Source organism: Propithecus coquereli, unplaced genomic scaffold, assembly GCF_000956105.1.
Source record: "Propithecus coquereli isolate 6110/MARCELLA unplaced genomic scaffold, Pcoq_1.0 Scaffold121, whole genome shotgun sequence".
Taxonomy (NCBI): domain Eukaryota; kingdom Metazoa; phylum Chordata; class Mammalia; order Primates; family Indriidae; genus Propithecus; species Propithecus coquereli.
This window is the reverse complement of record NW_012136192.1, coordinates 5550162-5571230: the sequence shown is the minus strand read 5'-3', so window position 1 is coordinate 5571230 and position 21069 is coordinate 5550162. Positions and strand designations below refer to the sequence as shown.

At 42.3% G+C, this 21069-nt stretch overlaps 1 protein-coding gene across 1 annotated transcript in view; it reads right to left on the bottom strand.

Moving 5' to 3' along the window:
• Nucleotides 1-21069, bottom strand: part of CA10 (carbonic anhydrase X) — a 520157-nt gene that overhangs the window by 87493 nt on the left and 411595 nt on the right. The window contains exon 5 of the mRNA XM_012665679.1: nucleotides 10620-10805. Coding sequence (XP_012521133.1) covers nucleotides 10620-10805 — 186 coding nt within the window. The remainder of the gene's footprint in view (nucleotides 1-10619; nucleotides 10806-21069) is intronic.

Sequence of the window (21069 nt, the reverse complement as noted above, 5' to 3'; positions counted from 1 at the left end):
CGTGCTTTGCAGAGGCAAATAGATGTGTTTGTACACAAATTTACAGATATATAACTCCTCGCTTATTATATTTGAAAGAAGAGAGAGACAAAAATGTAACTACATCTGTATGGAACTTTCCAGTTGCTGTCCGTCTGGGAGGGGAAGGCAAATGAAGCCGTGGTTCTCGGCAGGCGCACAGAAGGATGCTGTCTCGTATTTCACGCTGCTACTTTGCCCCTTGGAGAAACAGACTCCTGTCTCACTTTACAGCCAGAAAAAGCACAGACTGTTCTTACAGCTGATGTAGAACTGGGAGGAGCCGAAAGCTCATCTCAGGTAACCTAAGACAGCACTTACGTTTAGAGAGAATAGACTTCTCTGTGATCAAGCAGCTACTTAGAGGCAGAGCCAAAGAGGTGAGGTGACTGGTCTAAGGTCACCCAGTGCATAGCTGAAGTGAGAAATGTGAGTTCTCTTCCCTGTACCAGCCATGCGACTGAAGGCAGGCTCTTTAACCTCTCCAAATTTCTTTTCCTCGTATATAAAACGATGCTAATGAGTGCTAGCTCACAAGTTTGTCATGAGGATTAGGTGTGATAAGGCCCTAAGCACATTGCCTGGGGCATAGAGCTGCTGGTAGTAGCAGTCCTATTAGTTCATTGTCATTATCCTAATATGTCTTATCTGCAAGGGGTTTGAGCTAGATGAGTTCTAAGTTTTAGGCTGGTCAATAACTCACTTGTATAGCCCTTTATGGCTTAAAAAGCCCTATCACAGGAGAGTTTTTTTGCATTGCACAATTACCCTAGAACACATATAGAACCAGCATTATTAGCCCATTTCACAATTAAAAGGGCTCAAAAAAGCTAAGTGATTTACCCACTTCTGCCTTTACCAAGATCACACAGTTATTATAGTAAGTGGCACAGATCTCCTAGGCCAAAATGCTGCCCTCTGTCTGGTGGCCCAAGCATCTGACTCAAGCCAGTGCCCTTTCCTCCGGGTGTGCCAGTCCCTGCTTCCCTATAGTCCCCTTCCAGGCCAAGCCAACCGCTTCTCTTGGAGACTGCCTCTAGCAAGCAGATCCAATAAATAATCGTAAGAGTAGCCCTACTGTTGCCCTTTTACTGCTGAATTGGGGATAGATTTATAGAGGCTGATTCTGACTGGTATTTGGGAGCGGATAATTACCTTCACTCACTATATCCTAGGCTGCTTTGGCTAAATATTTACTGCCCAGAATTCTGCCCTTTCCAACCAATTCTGAAGACGAGAATGCCACAGGCAACTAAGTGGCATAATTCACTTGGGGCGACCATAAATCTAAGGCTTCTACCCGAAATGATGCAAAAAATTAATGGAACATGAAATCAAGTAAATGGAATTGAGTATAGTAATTAGTTCATATTTTAATCCTCAGGTCTGTTTGTTATCTGTCAACTGGTGAGCAATTAAGTCGGCACCATCGAGATGATTAGCTTTGTTTCAGCAAAAGTTTATCGATATGTCAGAGCAAATGAATCGGGGGTTTTAAACGGCTTTATTTTGAATTGTGGAGCAGCACATCCATGGAGCAGCTAGACATCTAATGATTTAATTTTGCAATATTATTATCTAGATTACTTGTATTTAATATTGCCGAGCTATCCTGGATGGTTATTGGGGAATGTGGGTGGGTAGGGGGGCGGGATTCAAATCACACGAAAGCATTGCTCGTATCCTTAGTTAGGTTCTTAATGCAATAGTATGGTTGCCTTTGCATATCGAGACCAAGGAAGGATCTTTAAGGCATTTATTTCACTTCCCACAGTTCCAATCTTTAACGTTCACATTTCTCTCAGTCAGGCACTGTTACGGCTTGCTCTCACACTGATGGTCTTTTTCGGGGGCGTGATTTGGTGACTTCTAGATCTGTTTCCACAAGGACACTCATCATTGCTCGTGTTTGTAAAATAATCTGTAGACATGTTTGCTGTTTTCAGGCTGACTCTACAAAGGCCTTTGTGATGGGGCTTTGCTCACGAGTGCAGGAAATCTGATTCTTGGGCTATCCTTGCTCTACTGGGCGACTAAACTAGGTGACCTAAAAAGGCCTTTTGAATGCTGGGATTTGATGGCATTCTAAATTTCATTTGAAAAATGTAAAATCCCAAACTAAGAGGCAGGACGTTTGCGTTCTGGTCCTAATTCTGCCGCTAAATCTCGGTGACCTCAGGCAGGTCTCTTGCCCTTTCCGGCATTTGATTTTTCCTTTGTATATATCGTAGGTGCGTTTGAAGAGATGATCCTGAAAGTACCTCCTAACACTGTCACTTTAGATGGAAGCTTTGAGTAGACTTGCTTTTTCCAAGTCCAGGTTTATATCTTGAAGTGGGAGATGTGACTTTTCACGGAATCTCTACGAATTTTCATGAACTGTTAAGAGTGATCAGAGTAGCAGAAAATAGGCCATTCTCACTTGACGCCGTCTTATCCACTTGACCATTCTTGTGCCTTTGGAAATGAGTCCAAGAACACGGCTACTTTATGGAAGTGTCATGAGCAGTACTCATCCCTCTAACTGCAGTGTCATTGGTTACCAAATACGGGAAGACCTCATGTAACACTTATAAAGTGATAACAGTGATTGTCTCCATGGTGACAGTTAGGTCTGAGGCTGAACCCTGATCAAGTTCCAGTTAATGCATATCTTTGTTTTTTTGTTTTTCTTGTTTTTTATTTCAGCATATTATGGGGGTACAGATGTTTAGGTTACGTACGTTGCCCTTGCCCCCCTCTCCCCCGCAAGTCCGAGTTTCAAATATGTCCATCCTTCAGGTGGTGCGCATTGCACTTTTTGTGTATGCAAATACCCGTCCCCTCCTCCCCCCTCCCCCTTCCCCCCTGCCCAACATCCAATAGATGTTATTCTTATATGTGTAATGCATATCTTTAATGTTGTCTTTGGAATATAATCTGCCTGTCATTAATATTGCTTTTGTAATGTCACACCTCCCCTTCCTGCTTTAGATGAAACATCAGCGGGGAGATGAGAGTCAAGTGGAGGCGGCTGGTGGCTGTCATAACGCCATCCTGGTGGGAACAGGCCAGAGACATGATGCATCCCAACGATGGAGCCAGCAGGATGACGAGTTGACCTCAGCAGGTCCACTTCAGATGCAACGTTTTCCCTCTTCGGCTGCACGGCTATGTCTGTCTGATACTGGCAGTTCACAAAGCTGCTGACGTGACTGGCCTGTCCCTTCCTAGAAGTAATTGTAAAAAACTTCCTTTCCTTGGGTCAGAATCATCATCTGCTTGCTGGTATCATCGCAGTGTGCCCTACCACCCACCTGACCTCTGTTTGCTCTGCTTCTCGAAGGCCAGTTTGCTCCCTGTGGGTGGGACTGGATCCTGGAATCCAGAACTTCGGCTCCTGGCGTGGGCAAAGACAGTCTCTCTAGTTCGATCCTGGGAGTCATTCCAGAGCCGAAATGAAGAATCTAAATGAATTTTTCTAGCACACAGGCTCTAAATTGTTCCATCACTTCTCCCAGGTACCCTGAAGAATTCACTTACCTTGTATTTGTGCATAATTTAACATAAAAAAATCCTAGAACTTCTGTTAATATTGACATCAACTTTATTAGGTTTGCCATTATGACTACAGAATTTAATTCAGGATATATGGGTGTAATTTAGGCGCTTTGGAAGCTACAGTCTTTTAAATTGTCTTAATTTACTCATTTAATCTTTTTTTTTGTTCAGAAATATCTACCCAGTGCCCACTATGTACATGGGGGGAGATATTAAAAAGTACCACCTGCTCTGTGACTGCAGGGAATTAACAGTCTGATTGGAAAGACAGGATCCTGCTAGACTGTAGGCTCCTTAAAGGCAGGCCCTGGGGCTTATCAGACTTCAAATTTCCCCACTGGCCTGGGGCCCAGAGTAGGTGAATAATCACTGGTACTGGGTTCATGAGTGAACCTTGGCCTATAATAAGCAGTGCTGTGAATCCGAAGACCTGAGCTAAGTCCAACCTTGGTCATTCATTGTCTGGATGGTCTCGGGCCTTAGTGCCCCCAGGTAAGGAGATAACATTAAGAACAACTTCACTGAGCTAGTGTTTAGTGATCACATGGGAGAATTCATGTCATTGTGCTTTGGAATTTATTCAGGGTAAAAGCCAAAGTCTATAGGAAGTCCATGCAGAGAGCATGGTCTGTGGTAGCTGCTGGCCCTGCTCTGACCTCTCTGACCTCATGCTCTATCACTTGCACAAGTGCTCAGGCCACTTCCTCTCTTCCTCGAAGGTTCACAACCCCCTCCCACTTCAGAACCGCGGTATTGGCTATTTTGCCTCTGCCTGGAACGTCTTTCCCCAGACATCCCACTGGCAACCTGACAAATGTCATCTTCTCAATGAGGCCTGCACTGGCCACCCTATTTAAACTTGTAACTCACTCCCTCTGCTCCTCATCCTCTGATATCTCTTACCCTGCTCTATTTCTGTCCCAGAAGCATTGATCATATGCTGACTTACCATATATTTATTTACTCATTTATTATGTTTATCATTTATTACCTGTCTACTTCCTCTAGGCTGTAAGCACCTTACAAATGGGGATTTTAAAAATCTGTTTTAGTCACTGTAACACATGAAAGGTGCACAATCAATATCTGTTAACTGGATGCATGAATGGCGGTAAATCACAAAGCATGTGAACAGTGGCCAGGGGTTAGCGATAAGATTCTGCAGCCACCCATGGGCGTGACTGAGCAAGTCCTGGATTGTGCTGCACAGTAATTGATTCAAGCCTGTGCCTTGTCCCTCCAATGGATCTGAAATCCCTGCAGGGTAACACTTGATGGCTCAATCCTTTTGTGTCCTCTGCCACATTTGGCATAAGGCAAGGTTGATGCCTCATAAAAAATACATTTGAATTTCTCAAAGCATATTCCTTTCCCAGAGAAATCCCAGAACATATCTTAGTGGTAACTATGAACAAAACCACCTTTCCTCTTTTTAAGTTTCTAACGGAATTTGATGCTTTGAGTAGCCTTTATTGAAACATTCCATCTTCAGTTAAAAAGGGGCTCTATATTTCCTGTATAATCAATGAATGCAACACATTTCAGAATTCCAGGGAAGAAGCCTGTAAGGTTTTTGTTCTTGGGACACTACTGTCTGATTGAGTTGTTGATTCAGTGATTGAATGACTCAGTCCATAAACATCACTTAAGCACTTACTGGATGTCCCGCACTGTGCTAGGTGCATGGTGTACAAAGACGAGTAAGTTCTTGTCCTTAAGAGGTTTACCAAGATCATTTATTCCTTCATTTAGTAAACATTTATTGGCTGCCCTCATGTGCCAAACAATGTATGAGGTACTGCGAATGCAGTCATGATTAAGATAAAATTCCCATCAACAAAAAACTATGGTTACGATAGAAGTGAGAGTAAACAGTTACAAAATCCACAGTGATGGATATTATAATAAATTGAGGTCAACAAAAAAGGCCAGGCCAGGTAGTAAATATTTTCGCTTTTGCAGGTCACATATGGTCTCCTTTTTTTCTTTTCTTTTCTTTTTTTTTATAATCAATTTAAAAATGTAAACCATTCTTAGTTGGAATTGGTCCACAGGGTATGGTTTGCAGACCTCTATAATAGATGAATATACAGGATTCTCTGGCTGGGAGGAGAGATGGGGGCTTGGGAAGCTATAACGGGGGGCTGTGGTGGATGGGGGTGGGGAGATGGAGCTGGCATTCAGAGGAGAGGCAACGGTTTTATCATGGCACACGAGTAGCACTTCCATGTGTATTGCCCGAGTACCGGTACTTCTCAAACGTCTCAGCCTCCCTCCCTCTCAGTCTCCGACTGAGCCAACGGAGCATCTCCACCACCAGGAGGTCCCAGCCAAGCAGCAAAGCGCTAACTGGATAGCCTGAGCATTTTCCCCCCCAACCATTCAATGCCTAATGGGGCCCTGGTTCTCAGGGATGTGCTCCTCAGCACTTTTCATACCCTGGCACACTTCAGGACAATTTGGTGTTAGTTGCTTATTCCTACAAATTTGTGTTGCTTTAGTGAAACTAGTCTCTCAAGGACGCAAATAATTGATTCCTGAAAGAGGACAAAATTTGTATTTTCTGTTGTTTAGTTTCAGTTGTTGGTGCTGAGATAACTGTTTTCTCTTTTTTGATTCAGAACCACCGAGAGAGAGAGAGAGAGAGAGAGAGAGAGAGAGAGAGAGAAAACCCTATATTTTACATATGACTTTTTTTCTCCCCTTTTAATTAAACAAATCTTCTTTACATTACCATAGCAACAGCCATGGACTTTTCCTCCCCCAGATGTTTTGAGCAGATCTGAGGCTCCCGAGGCTGAAATCTAGAAAGGTCAAGGTGTTTCTACCCCACCTTCAGAGGGAGCGGCAAGTGCGTCAGGCTGCACAGCTGTTCACCTGATCTCTCCTTAATACAACCCAGAGAGAACGATTTCATAATCCCCTTCTGGAATAAGCCTCCCGTCTAATCCACATTATGCTGTATTATCAACGTACGTATCCCTCAATAGACTTTACACTTCTCTGGGCAGAAGCTGGCTCAGGCTGATGTCTAGCTCAGAGCTCAGCACACAGCAAAAGCATAATATGCATGTGAAGAGTTGATGAAATTAACAAGGGGATCTGGCCACACATAGCTCACGACGTGGCTGCTGCAATTCTCAGTGCACCCCTTTACCCCTCGGAAAAGAAGAACTTAAGGATTTTAAAATGAATTTGTCCAATTTCTCTAAAATAAGAAAGATTCTTCTTGTCTAGCCCCACTACTGCAACTTAATCCACAGGCACGATTCTTTTCAAATATTATCTTTTGCCTGGCTAATGTCTTTGCTTCTTTTCATAAATACCCTACTTTTTACTGGACATTAATCTAACCACTTCGACATGACTAGCAAGCTAAGGGTCTTATTAAAAACAGTTAATTTTCCCTTCTTAAAAAGACTGAGACATTTGAATCCCTGAATATGCTCATTTATCACCAACCCCCAACAAGGCATCCAGGAGTTCTCTGTGTAGGACATGAATAATTTTTATAAAAATGCAGTTGCTGACTGTGTCATACATCCACGCAGTCTTCTAAAACAAAGCAAATGATTACCATCAATTACAATAACCTCACTAGACAAGACTGCAATTAATCTACAGCTCTTCAGATAACAACCGTTGCACTGTGCCAAGGAAAATGCCTGCCTCTAATTGACTTATCACTATCGGCCATGATAGATGGGGCAGATGGCAATGTGATTATTCACTGTCAACAAAATAAACACATGCTTGGTTGCTAGAAGTGTCTACTTGGGTCCTCTCAAAGGACAGCCAAAAATAGAGACCAAAGGTGGCTTTGAAGGTAGCTTGAAATATGAATAACCTACAGGGTGAGATACATTTACTTTTACTGAGGCTCGCCCTCAGTGGAATCAAATTGGAGGAAATTTCTATGAGGAGATCATGGCACTGTGTAGAATTTCAGCATCATAAGGTACATTAAAGCAAGCAGTCCCTCCCAACACCCCGCTCATTTGGATGTGAGTCATTTTCATGAAGTCACCAAATTCTGTTCAGTGCTTAATAATTCCAGTGATGGGAATTCACTATTTTCAGAGGTGAACTCATTTCATTGATGGATATCTCTCGTTATTAGAACATGTATTTAGCTGAATTCTGTCTTTCTGTAGCTTCCATCCGTTGGCCCTCTATCCCTTCCCCTCATGCTACATAGAAGATGCCAAACGCTTCTTGCCCAATAGAGCCCTTTAAATAGTATCTCAGGGGCCAACCACCTGTCCAACTACTTTCCGTATAACGTTGGATTAGAGCCTCCAAAATTGTGGTCTCTTGCACCTAAACTCATACCAGTTTGTCTATAGACTACTCATATTGAGGGGCTTGGAAAGAAATGAGATACAACTGATGCATTCTACCCAGGACAAGGTATAATTGTATTTATGCTGAGGCTGATTGATGCTCAAGGCTTCTTTGGAATAGCGTGTGTGTGTGTATCCTGCTTGGAGAGCTGTTCTCCAAGTCCCATCAATCTAGATAGCTAGATAGCACCCCAGCCTTGCCATTTTCAGGGGACAATTACCAATGGGTACTCCCTCCCCATTTTTTGTGCAGTGTGGTTTTGTTGATTAAGTCCTCTTTGTTTCGAAAACTGGGATACTTCAGTCAAAGTTTGGCCTGAAGTTGCATAGTGGTTGCTAAACAAAATCTCTTGGGGAAAGTTTTACAAATGCACATACCTGGACCCCACTCCCTGAGACTCTGGTTCAGCGGGTTTGGGGAAGGACTTAGGTATAAATGTTTTGACAGTGTTCCCCAGCTAATTCTGATTTGCCATCCTGTTTAAATGCTTTCCTCACTGAATGCTTTCTTCATTAAGAACACTTTAATAATGTACTACTGGGGACTGCTTCACAAACCTAATCCTCAGACTCTCCTAGCAACTTTTAAAATGCAGATTATTTGGAGCATCTGATACCTGTGGTCTGGGGTAGGTCTAGGAAAATTAATACACTAGGAGATCAAATTATTATGTTTCCGACAAGAATTCTGGAAAAACTCATTTACTCCAAAGTTGTAGTTCATGTTCAAGTTACAAAGCACCCTTATCACATATTGAAGAAGCAAGCGACACTACAGAATTCTACAATGTAAAGATTTTTGCCTGGTAACCATCTATATTTTTTCACTCATTCATTTACAAATATTTCTACCCTGAGGCAGTGTTGTGATAGGTGCTGGAATATGACAATCCATTTGGAGGGGTGCAAAGAAATAACAGCAAACAAATGAGCAAGTCAACAGATAAAATAATTACAAATCTTAAAATAACCTATATTGTTAAAGGGAAGAGTTTACCCAATTTTGAATATTCTCTAATTCAGACTGATAGTACCCAGTTATTTACTCTTAAATTGTGAGTTTTTGCCCTGCATTCATTGCATTTCTTGCTATACTCTAGTTCAGAATATGCAACTCTTGGAAGTTTTTCATTACAGTGCCTTTGGCAGACATCCCTAATCAATCTTAGCATTTTTTTCCAAGGATCCAGGAGGGAGACTCACAGGACTGCTCAACCCCATTGTCTATGCAGCCATTACTAATAGATCACAGATCAAATGCTAGATAAAATCTACATGCAGCTCCCCCCAGTACACACTGCCCTGATATGCTCAGACCTTTGCTCATGCTATTTCTCATTTCCTGCTTTATCTTCATCGTCTATCAATCATTGAGTACTTCCAGTGTGCTTACATTGGAATCCCACTTAATTTTTAAAATAACCTTGAGAGGTATCTAAACTGTAACATCCCAAGATCACATAGTGTATATCAAAGTGGGAGCTACAAACTCAGGTCCTTTGACTCGAAAGCTGATGCTCCTAAAATTGTTCTTCATTGCTTCTCTTCACAGCCCAGTTCAAAGGCCACCTCCTCTGTGAAGCTTCTCTCGACCCTTCAGCAAAATTTGTCACATCTTCCTTTGAGTTTGTCGGGACCTTTGTACATTGCCATTACAGCATGACATTATACTTTAATGATTTGGATGTAGCACTCTTTGAACTCCTCTATGGTAGGCGTTCTTTTTTTTTTCTTTTTTTTCAGATCTCTGTATCCCTAATAACTAGCTGATTGCCCAGGCAGGCTCTTAGCGATGCATTTTGAACACACATTAAAGTCTGGCCACTGGACTCATTAAGGTTGCGGCTCTATTTCTCAGTGTATGGCCTTAACATATTAAAAACAAGGCCAGGTTTAAAAGTGATCTTTATTTAAAAAAATAAAAAGACCATATGCGGTACATACTTCGGTAATTTTGAAGCCTTCCTGGCATCAACTATTCAGGACTCTTAAGCAGAAGCCTGGTTATAGGGTATTCAGCATATAAGGACCCTGATCCACAGCTGATAAACACCCTCAAGTGAAATGGAGGTAAAACAGGTCAAATGAACCACACCTTGCTTGTCAAGTGTCACACCACAGATGACAACTGTTTAAACTGTAGCTCTCATCCTATAATTGAAACTGTAGTTGGGCTCACTGCTGTGGCCTGAGTTCCGTCTGGGTTGATGGTAGCACAGAGTGACACTCACCATTAATGGTGGCACACGATGACATTTCCATTCCGTGGAAACTCAGGCAAACTATTTGGCTGCCTGACATTTACTTCACTGTATGTTATATTTTTGTGAAAATAAGACAAATTCTACTGGAAGGAAAATTATGGAATCTATGCTGTCATATCTGGCCCATGAGAGGCTGATCACCCAGACAGATATAAGTAAAGATGTACATGAAAGGGGAGGGTTTGAGGTTGAGATAATGCTCATAGGGCATGAGTGCCAAGAGACCTGCACCAACCTCCCAGGAGGAAACAGCCAGTTTCATTGCAGCCTTCTCTGGTCAATACCAGAAGCTTATTATCAACTTCCATGTCAAGCTATAAAAGACACATGGAGAAAGCAGGCATGGACCTTCCCATTTCACAGATTCAAGAGAATCTTTCCATCTTTGGATATAAACAGGCACCAAATCTTATAAGTTGACACTTAACCTTAGTACTTTGACAAAGCCACATACCTCCCCAGAGAAGGCCTGTCCGTTGAGGAGGTGCTCTGATCCTTGGCTGTCCTCACTTCCAAAGTGTAGCCGGATCTCCTCCAGACGGTGGCTGTATGTCATGGGCCCTCCTGATATGTTGACCAAGTGCTCCTTGTCCAGGCGGAGGGATACGTGTCTTCCAGTGTTGTACATGGTCCCACTGACCTGCAAGGCAATAGCAGCAGGTCAAGCAAGGCTCTCCTTCCATTCCACCCCAAACCCAGCATGGTACATGCAATGCCTTCTGCTTCCTCGTGATGGGAAGATATTAGGCTAAGTCCACACGTGGAGTCAGAAGTGGCAGTGTCCCCAGAGGGCATTCCTGCCCTGCCTGGCTTCTGTGGTACTTTCTGTGAGGTATAAACCACATTATCATTTAGGAATTTGAGGTAGGACCTCAAAGGAGACTTTTCACCGACCGCGACTAATATTTTGTATGTTGCACCTTACACAAAGTTAACTTATCATAACTTATAACTTATCATTCCCTCTTATCCTAAGTATTTGAAATGCAGACATACTGCAAAAGTTCAACATCTCAGGTGTAAGAAACTGGAGACAGCAGTTAGCAGTGGTGAGATGTTGAGAAGGCCAAATGAGACCAGGAAGCCAAAATAGGTGACTAGGAGCAGACCCTAGAAGGAGACTGAAGGCCCATGTCTGACGTCTCAAGCATCCAGTCTGGTGTGTCTTGGTTAGGCCCTTTCCCTGGCCCTGTAACCAGACATGGCAAAGAATGAGAACTCTGAGCCTTCTTTACAGCTTGTGGCCTCAGGGCTAAACTAAGGAGATTTGTGCAAGCTCCAACTTTATGGATTCCCAGGCTTACTGCTCATTCCTGATTCCATCTTGCTTCAGCCCCTCCAAACTGCTAATCTTACTGCTTGGCATTCCTCTTCCTTATTTCTTTTCTTTTTGGACTTGATGCTCAGCTTCATTTTCCTGATTATGACCTTATACTTCTCAACTGTTGATTTAGAACCCTTGTTCCCACCCGGGACTCTACTTCCTTATTCTCCTGGGTTGACTTAGTTTTGGGAGTAGGACCTGCAGCTTAAGGGAAACTTTGAATGAGCCTGGATGGAAAGCTTCTGGGTTATTGGATACTGAGCTGCTTGGGTTTTCTTCCTGCTTATGCTGCCTCCTTTGTGCCTGGCCTTCTGCCCTAGGGATTCCTTAAGAGCTTCATGTGACTTCTGATACCTTCACGAGACCCGGTTTTCATGTATTTCCCCCATAGCACTGGCCTTTACGGCACCCTCCACCTTTCTGACACTGATGTTGAGAGTGATCAGTCAGTTTGGTTCTTGGATTTCTCACCACAGCAGAGAGAGTAGTGCTCACCAAATATTCTAGTGGACTCATTTTTTTCTGCCACCTTACTGTAGGGTGGAAACCATGTGCCTTGTGGTGGCCCTGGGCTGTGAGAAGTCATGACAAATGTCACTTTCAGGCTGAAATAACTTCTCCAGGCTCTCTCCTCTGCTACATTAACCAAGGGCACTATGTGGAAATGTAAATGTGATGCAGCTACTGGACGGAGGCTGTGTCATCTTGGGTCCCTAAAGATTACATGTAGTTTACAAAAATGGCCAGCATTCTTCACTTTCCTGTAACTGCACTCCTAAGAATGTGACTTCGTAGCTTTTCTCATCCACATGGGGATCTATTTCTCCACCCCTCGAGTTTGGGGTGGCCTCATCACTTTGGCCAATAGCATATAGTGGATGCAACATGCTAGTCCTAAGAGTAGACCTCCAGGTTTGACATCATGCTTCCTCACTCCTTCTTGGAATATTGAGACTACCATGCACACAAGCCTGTGCTGGCCTGCTGGCAGACCAGACCACAGTCATCCCAGGAGAGGACACCCTACACTGGCCACTCCATGGCTGATCCACCAACTGACTGTTCCAGCCAGGATCAGCTTAGCCTGGTCTAGACTAGAAGAACTGCCTGTTGACCCATAGACTTGGAGCTAAACAATTATTTAAGTACCTATATTTTGGGGTGGTTTGTTATGTGGCAAGAGTGAACTGATACATACTAAGTCTATCATCTTCTTTCTCCTGTGAGTCTAAAACTACCAACAGAAACTCTGGGCAGAAGCTCTGAATAGTCTCTGTTGAGTGCCTGAACTGCGAGATCACATGGGGTCCAGACCATCCACCTGTTAAGCGTCAGAAAGTCAGATCAGACGGAGAGTAGAATGAGGCAAATGTGCCAACAGTGACAGAGGAAACCACACGTTTTGTGGGGCGGGGGGAGAGGGAGGAATAGAACAACTATTAATATTTGAACTCCAGATAACTTTGCATCTTCTCATTCTAGTTCTTTCCAGAGGCCTGAGCTGTACTTCCTCAAATACTTTATATCTTACCAATAAATTTCTTTTTCCCCCCTCAGGTTACATATTTCTTGCAACCAAATGGTCCCTATCAAAGAATCCACTCCTGTTCTCCAGCCTCAAATAAATGTATAAATGTATAATTGTTAAGATAATATTATGGCATTATATATCGTTCAAAAGATACAGAACAGCTCAATCCACAATTAACCGGTAATCACCACTAATATTTTGGCGTATATATTTTCACACTCATGACTATATATATGGCCATTTTATGAGATCATTTTATATGTGTGTGTAAATATATAACGAATGCTTTTCATATACAACATGAGTCTACATATGACTTTATATATGTTATTTTCACTAACATATGAATATTTCTATGTCATTATTCTTCTGCAATATCATTTTGAAATGGCTGCATAATATTCCATTGTAAAAATATATAGCTTATTGTTTAATCTTTATACTCTCTTCACTTTTCCACTATTGTTAAAAAAACTGTAGTCAACATCCATATGGATAAATCTTTTTACTAATCCAGGGATATTTCATTAGGCAAATTTTGAGTCAAATAACGTACACATTATTACAGCATTTACTATGTGTGGCCACATCCGTGTGCTGTGGGGAGTGGATCTCACAGAGAAGGAGTGGATCCCTGTAATTCTTTTCAAATGACAGGGCCAGGGATACAATCCAGTAACATCCATGGACATCTGTGGCATGCAAGACAGCACACAAGGACATGCTCTGAATTCTTACAGCACGTGTGCCCTGTACCATTGGGCAAGGATCTTGGGCTTCCCCACACTTTTAGAAATCCTTTCATCTGTGTTTGTCTGATATCAACAAGAAAATTGTTGCTCAGTGAAACAAGGGAGGGACCGTGTCATATGCTTGTCTGCATTTTCCCAGTGCTTGGACAACACCCTGGCATGCAGCAGGAGGAAGAATCCAGGGCACTGGATTCAAGATTCCCAGTCTATCTCTTGTTAGCCATGTGACCTTGGGTAGTTGACTTAATTTCTCAAAGAAGCATTAGTTTCCCTAACTATAAATAGAGATAACAAAATTACCCCCATGAAGATGAGGGTAAAAAACCTATATGGCATGTTGAAAACAAATAGCAACATGACAGAAGTAAATCTCTTCTTATCAGTAATTACTTTAAATGTAAATGGATTCTACTTATACGCAGTATCTAAAGTAGTCACAATCACAGAGTAGGATGGTGGTTGCCAGGGACTGGGGAGGGAGGACTGGAAAGTTAGTGTTTACCGAGCATAAAGGTTCAGTTTTGCAAGATGAAAAGAGTTCTGGAGACGGCGATGGTCGCACAATAATGTTAATGTACTCAATACCACAGAGCTGTACACTTGAAAATGGTTAAGATGGTAAATTTCATGTTATATGCATTTTACCATAATAAAAAAAATTGGAAAAAAATTTCCCTCATGAGTTGTTGTGAGAATTTATTAAATAACATATATAATGGTCTAACATTTTCATTCTCTTCCTTCCCTTCCTGTCGGCTATTAGTGCATGGATGCCTAGGTGGTGTGGGAGGGTTCTCGTTGATCTTCCTTCCCCACTTCCCAGAGCTTGGCGGAAGTTAATGTTGCTTGCTAGACATCACAATGAAGAACTTGAGCTGACTTCTGCATTGCGATGATTCACTGGCCTCTCATTTTGGATTTTAAAGCAGTAGACATGAGGAGCATCCAAGATCATTTTGAAGGCCATGAAGCAAACCCCAAACTAGGAGAAGCAGGAATGAAACACTGTGCCTTCTAGTTCTTCCCTCCACTTCCAGACCCTTTCTGCATACATGGCTCCAACCTCATTCATTCATTTGTTCGTTTAATCAGTCAGCTACTCAGAAAATATTCAACACACCTGACTGTGTGCTAGGAGCTGGGATGCTATGGTGAGGGAAACCAGGCCCCCTCCCTGCCCTCATGGAGTTCACACTTCATTATGGAGAGACCTGAGTGGGGGCACGAAGTTATGGGGAATCCATACCTTCTACCATTTTCCTATGTGTTCCTATAATTAGATGCAACACCCCCTGATCCCCAACCCTTCTTCTAGACACCGAAGTAACATTAATTTGTATTAATCAAAAAAAAGCTGTGTCGCCAGGGTATGGTTTGCTGCACTTTAATTTAAAAATAAAGGCTTGACAATGTTATGTATGATATCTAACGGTACATCTGCACTATAGTAATTAACATTGCAGCAGTGTCGTTTTATCTGTAATGCTAATTACTGCGTTTCCAATGAACTACTTTGGTGCACAGCATGTTGGTAGAAGTTGTATTATGCAGACCAGGAAACAGAGCTGAATGGAGAAGTTGAAGCTACAGGGGACATCCAGGTTGTCCCTGGGTCCCCATAGTTCTCCTTTGTTTTATCTTAATTCACTATGAAATGAGGCTAGAGATGTGTGTGATGCCCATTTGACCAACGAGGGAAGTGAGGGGTGGGGGGTTTGTGATGGTTCAGTAAATTATCCAGAATCACAGGGCAGCAGGTGACAAACCCAGGTTTTCTGATTCCAAGAGACTAATGATCTTGACGTGAACAAATGCAAGTATCTTAGCTCACTTCAGATGAAGCATAGGCTGGGGATTTTAATTTCTTCTTCAGTCTGTAGTTGCAGGTCTTAGGCAGCTCCAGAGGCAGGGGGATTCTTTTTCAGGAAAATAGAAGATTGGAACTGAACATGAGGCTGCTGAAGTTCATTGCAGGGGAAGGCCTGGAGAAACCTGAAGGTCAAGGAAGTCCCTCGGTTTCCTCACCTGCAGACATTTATACTGGTTTGAGATAGGCTGGAAGTCCTTATGTTGAGGGAAGCAGGTAATAGGTGCTGCACAGATGTGCCTGTTAAGGTTGCACGTCAATCATTTTCTTGCTAATTTGAGACCGTCCAAAAGCAACATGTTCTTTTGCAGAGCAAAACAATTACCCCTAGTGTATTCATTTTGTAAAAATGGATGTCCTCGCATAGCAAACACAGATCATTGCAGTGGTCTAAGAGGCACTGGGGCTTCTTACGAATGGCTCATCTTCTCTTTCATTCCGGTGACACTACTGTATGAGAGGGAAATAAATTTGGTCAGTGTATTTTTTAAGGTAAGGAGAATTTTCATTCTTTGAAGGTCAGCAATGATCCTGTTCATCAAAGATGGCATCTTGGTTTGAATCTTTACTTGGTGTCGGGGGATGTTAAGTTCTGAACCTGAACTTCCTCTGTTAATCCTCGTCATTGCTCCCTCACCAAACCCAGCAACCAACACGGTGTGGTTCTTAGAGCCCTACCATTTGCTTCTTCTAGGTTGGGAATACATTAGGCTAAACCCACACGTGGAGTGAAGGCTGCCCACAGGCATACCTGCTTTACCTGGCTTCTATGCCTAGAGGCAAATGGCCCCCATCGGGGAGCCAGGACTTGACCTCAGCTATCTTTGGCCTGTGCTTTTAATCACAGGAAATTATTAGATCACACAGCTGATTACCTAACAATACAATATTACAGCGTGTTTTCTTCAAAAGGCGGGTTGATAGCATAGAAGCCTCAGAGTGGTTTGGAGTTCAGGATGTTTGGAATTACCATACAGTCAGGGTTCTCTAGGGAAACAGAACCGATAGGATGTGTGTATTTATGTATGCATATATACACATATAGCATAAAGAGATTTATTCTAAGGGATTGGCTCATGCGATTACGGAGGCTGGTAAGTTCAAATTTGCAGGGCGGGCCTGCAGGCTGGAGACCCAGAGGAGAGTTTGAAGGTTTTCTGTGGCAGAATTTCCTCCTGTTCACGGGATATCAGTTTTTTGTTCTCTTTAGGTCTTTAACTGTTTGGAGGAAGCCCATCTACATTACGCAGGGCAATCTGCTTTACTCAAAATCCACTGATTTAAATGTTGACCTCATCCAAAAACACTCTCACAGAAACACTCAGAATAATGTTTGACCAAATATTTGGGCACCACGGTCCAGCCAAGGTAACACATAAAATTAACCGCCACGCTTATTTTCAAATCCCATTTGTTTATTACATCTGTTCAAATAGCTCTTAACCAAATAGTTGTGCTGATATCACATATAACAGGGTAATATATGTGATATAAATTTAAACATGCATGTATATATACATGTATACATATATTATGTACACAATATATACATACACATGTATATATTATATGTAATATATACATACATATGTAACATATAATCTATATTTTGTATTTCCTATACAATTTAAAAAGTCAGCTATGTGAAAACTGTTCTGCACACCTCAGTCATCTGGAAGGAGAGCTGGTTTGAAATAATGCACATCTGAATGATACAACGATTGTAAAGAAACAATTTAACTTGTCAAAAGCCATGTGCATAACAAGGCAGGTTTATTTTTGAATATAGATGGGTCCTCAGAGACTGTTTTGGTATAAAATCCTTTTGTGTTTTGGGTCTTAGATGTTGTATAACTTCCTACTTCCAGATGGAAAAACAAAGAAGGAAGCATGCCTCTTTAAAAAGACCCAGTTCACAAAACACATATGCCAAGATCTTTTGGCTTAATGGAGACGGCGCTCGTAGGGTTGATGTCTATTGCAGAGAGCTAAGCTAGAGTAAACCGTATCTTCAGAAATTCCAAAAGATTCAATAAGTAGTTACTGGTTTGATGTAACCCAGAGATTGTGTGAGGTTTCCATTATATTCTCTCTCAAGGCAGTCTGACCCAAATCTTCTCTAATAAACTGAAAAATAATTCCCTACAGCTTAAATGGAAATGTAGCACTACAAATGGAGTAGCTGAGAGGAAACAGCATTTCAGTGGTGTAGAAGGAAGAGATGCCCGTCTGATTCGTACAGAAGCTACTCGCATTCTCGACACAGTTGGTTAGGAAACGGAGGGGGGACATCCACAAATCTGGAGGGTTGCCTGTGTGTCAGACGTTGTGCCCCTTTTTAGATGAGGAAACCAGGTAAAGATGGGCTAAGAATTCTACTCAAAGATTCAAGGGGTACAAGCAAGGAGACTTTATGATCCCAAGCTCATGGTCTTCCCAGGGTGTCAGAGAGCAACTTCAAAGCCACCAGAAAGAGGCTGCACTCCATTTCTCAGCCACCCTCTAGATTTCAGAAGCTGAATAATGGTCTTATTTATTTATTTTTCTACACGGAGCTGGCACTCAGGCCCTGCTCACTGGTAACATGGGAGCGCTGGCATTCTTGCCTTTAGGACACAGTCTTATTCAGCAGATTGTCTTTTGCTGTAACTGTGAAAACGTTACGATAAATGCATGGGGTGGGTGGCGGCCCACGGCATCCACAACAGTGACACGCCTATGGTGTATCTGTGCCATGTACTTGGTGCCTTTATGTACATTATCTCATTTAATCCTTACACTGCCCAGGTGAGGAAAGCATTATTATCTATATTCTACAAATGGAGACTCAAAGGGGTTAAATGATTTCGCCTAAAGCTCCCCATTTAGAAATTGGCGGAGCCAGAATTCCAGCCCAGGCCTGTTTGACTCCAAATTCTGCAGCTCTTGAAAGAGAAGAAGTCAGAAGTTGATAGGAAGAGTGTTGGGGAAACCATGTAGTTTCTAAAAAGCTTCTGGGGTTAGGAATCAACTCTTAATTAAAAAATGGTGTCTGCATGGATGTGCCAGATTGGGTTTAATTTGGCCAGACCTGGTCTGGACACTCTTGGGCATTTCTAAACCCAGGGAAGCCAGGGCAATTATAGTCCCTGCTTGCAGGGAGTTGAGAAATGGGTCAGACCTGTCTCTCGTAGTGTTTGCTGAGCAACTGGTGGCTGTGCCCATACTGTTGAAAGGCCACTCAGTGCCAAGAGGTGTTAGTGAAGAAAGTTCCACAGTCACATCATAAATTAGGTGTCCTTTCTTTGCAACTGCGGTTTCCTATTATATTTCTCTGACCACTCTGCTGAGGTATGCAATAGGTCTTCTTTGCAATGTAATTAGTGAAGCTAAGAGATTTGAGAACACTGCTTAGTCTGGTTTCCTGCAAAGTAGCTCGAGATATCAAAGGGCTGATTTGTAAAGACTGAATGCAAGAAGCCAGTGTGCTACTTGCTCACATGTGTACTCCGGAGGCATCATTGCAAGGAAAAACAATGTGGCATAAAAAACTGGAGTCGAATCATTGGCTTCACTGAAGCATAGCATATACATGGATTAGCAAACTTGGGGTCGTGTGGATTCTAAAGCTACAGGACTTCAGAGATAATCAAGTCCAATCTATTATTCAATACACCAGGAAAGTGAGAACAGAGAGGTTGAGTGAATTGTCCAAGACTGCACAAGTAAGTAGCAGACCCAAGAATAGAAATCAACCCACTGACTCTGTTCCTTGCACACCTCCCCTTCCTCTTACCCATTTGTTCTTCCTTTAGATTATTTTATGCTGAGAGTACATAAGCATACTGACCCAGAGTTAGAAATACTGGAATACTAAGTATGTGTATACGTGAATACTATAACCTATAGAAAAATAGAAAAAATTCAACACAATGACATCTGGACCTGCCACTTATGTGAAGCCATGCATCTGGAGAGTGAGCTCTTCTTGGTGTTTGTCCGGATGTTTTATGCTATGAAGCTTTCACAGCAATGATTAGAAAAGGAAAAGATTAGATGTTTAGATGAGAGAATGGAGGTAAAGGGTGTGGAGCTTTAGGAGTAGGCTTTTTATTTTTTTTCTTTTTTCAACACAGCTTTGAAAGAAAGCAGAAGAGAAATATTTGAAGCTTGTGGGTTGGGGCTGTCAGGAAGGAAGCAGCTGAGGTGTGGATCTAGAAGAAAGTAGAACCAGACCAGAGTGATCTGCTTTGAGTTGCCATTGATGGAGTTGGGTGGGAGAGAGTTGATGGGCTTCCAGGATCTAACCCACTGCTCTTAACCCTGCAGGAAGGATAGAGGATTCTGATTCTTCCTTAGCGATGCTACGTTTACTCCAATCTTTCTCTTTCCCATCTGAGTCAGTCTGCTTTTTCTCTGCGAAAAGACTAGGACTTTGGAATCAACATTGAAAAACCAGATGAAATGATCCCATGTGCTGCTCACTATTACATTAATCCTATTATTATTATAAACATTGATCCTTTTTATGGTAATATTGATTTGTCGAATAATGGGTGATTTGTTTACAAACTCTACAGGGATGCTTGGTAGCACCATTATAGCAAAGCATCTCTTGAACTCGGCTGGTGCTGGTGGTAATAAAAGAAAAACAGAAATAGGTATGAAAGATGTTGCCTGGTCCACCATTGTGTGAGTTAAGTGAAGAGAATGTTCCCTATCCTTCTTCAAGGAGACCATGGGCTGGTGGCTGGCATCAGGTTGAACATATTCTTGCCACATGTAGTAGTTGGCGCTAAAGTTCGTCCCTATACCTCAGCCTGCCCAGCCTCTGCCCTCAGAGAGTAGTATCTGGAATGAGTTTTTCCCTTATAGTCCTGGTATATGGGTTTCTAGGTGTGAGTCCCACGTACTGTTTTCATACTGAGCCACCACTGCCAACGAATGATTTTACTAGTTTGATATTATGATTTTTAATAATTCAATATTTTAAGTAAAATTGAAATTTGGAAATCTGTCTTCTATGCCTGCTTAGATGCATTATGAACATTTAAAATCTCTACACAAAACCTGCAAGATAGGCGTGATCTTCCCATTTTCCAGATGAAATAACTGGCACAGAGAGGGAGCTGTGACTTGCCCAGGGCCACATGGCCAGTGGGTTCAAGAACTAGAGATTGAACACGAGACTGTCTGATTGCAAAGTGGGTCTCCTGCTGTTTCACTGTGTTTCTCCTAACCCTCAACAAGCAGGCCTGGTCTGTGGTGGCCACAGTTCAGTTTAGGTTTCTGGTTTAGTTTTCCAATTTCCCTACCTGGACCAAAACCTTAGCCCACTAAGTGTGTTGAAAGCCTACAGAGTTCTTGTCAAGCTCCTCATTGTTGGTTGCCTGGATTCAATTTTTTTGACTCCCTAGTGAGTGGCTGCAGTCCTGTGCTCATTAGATAGAG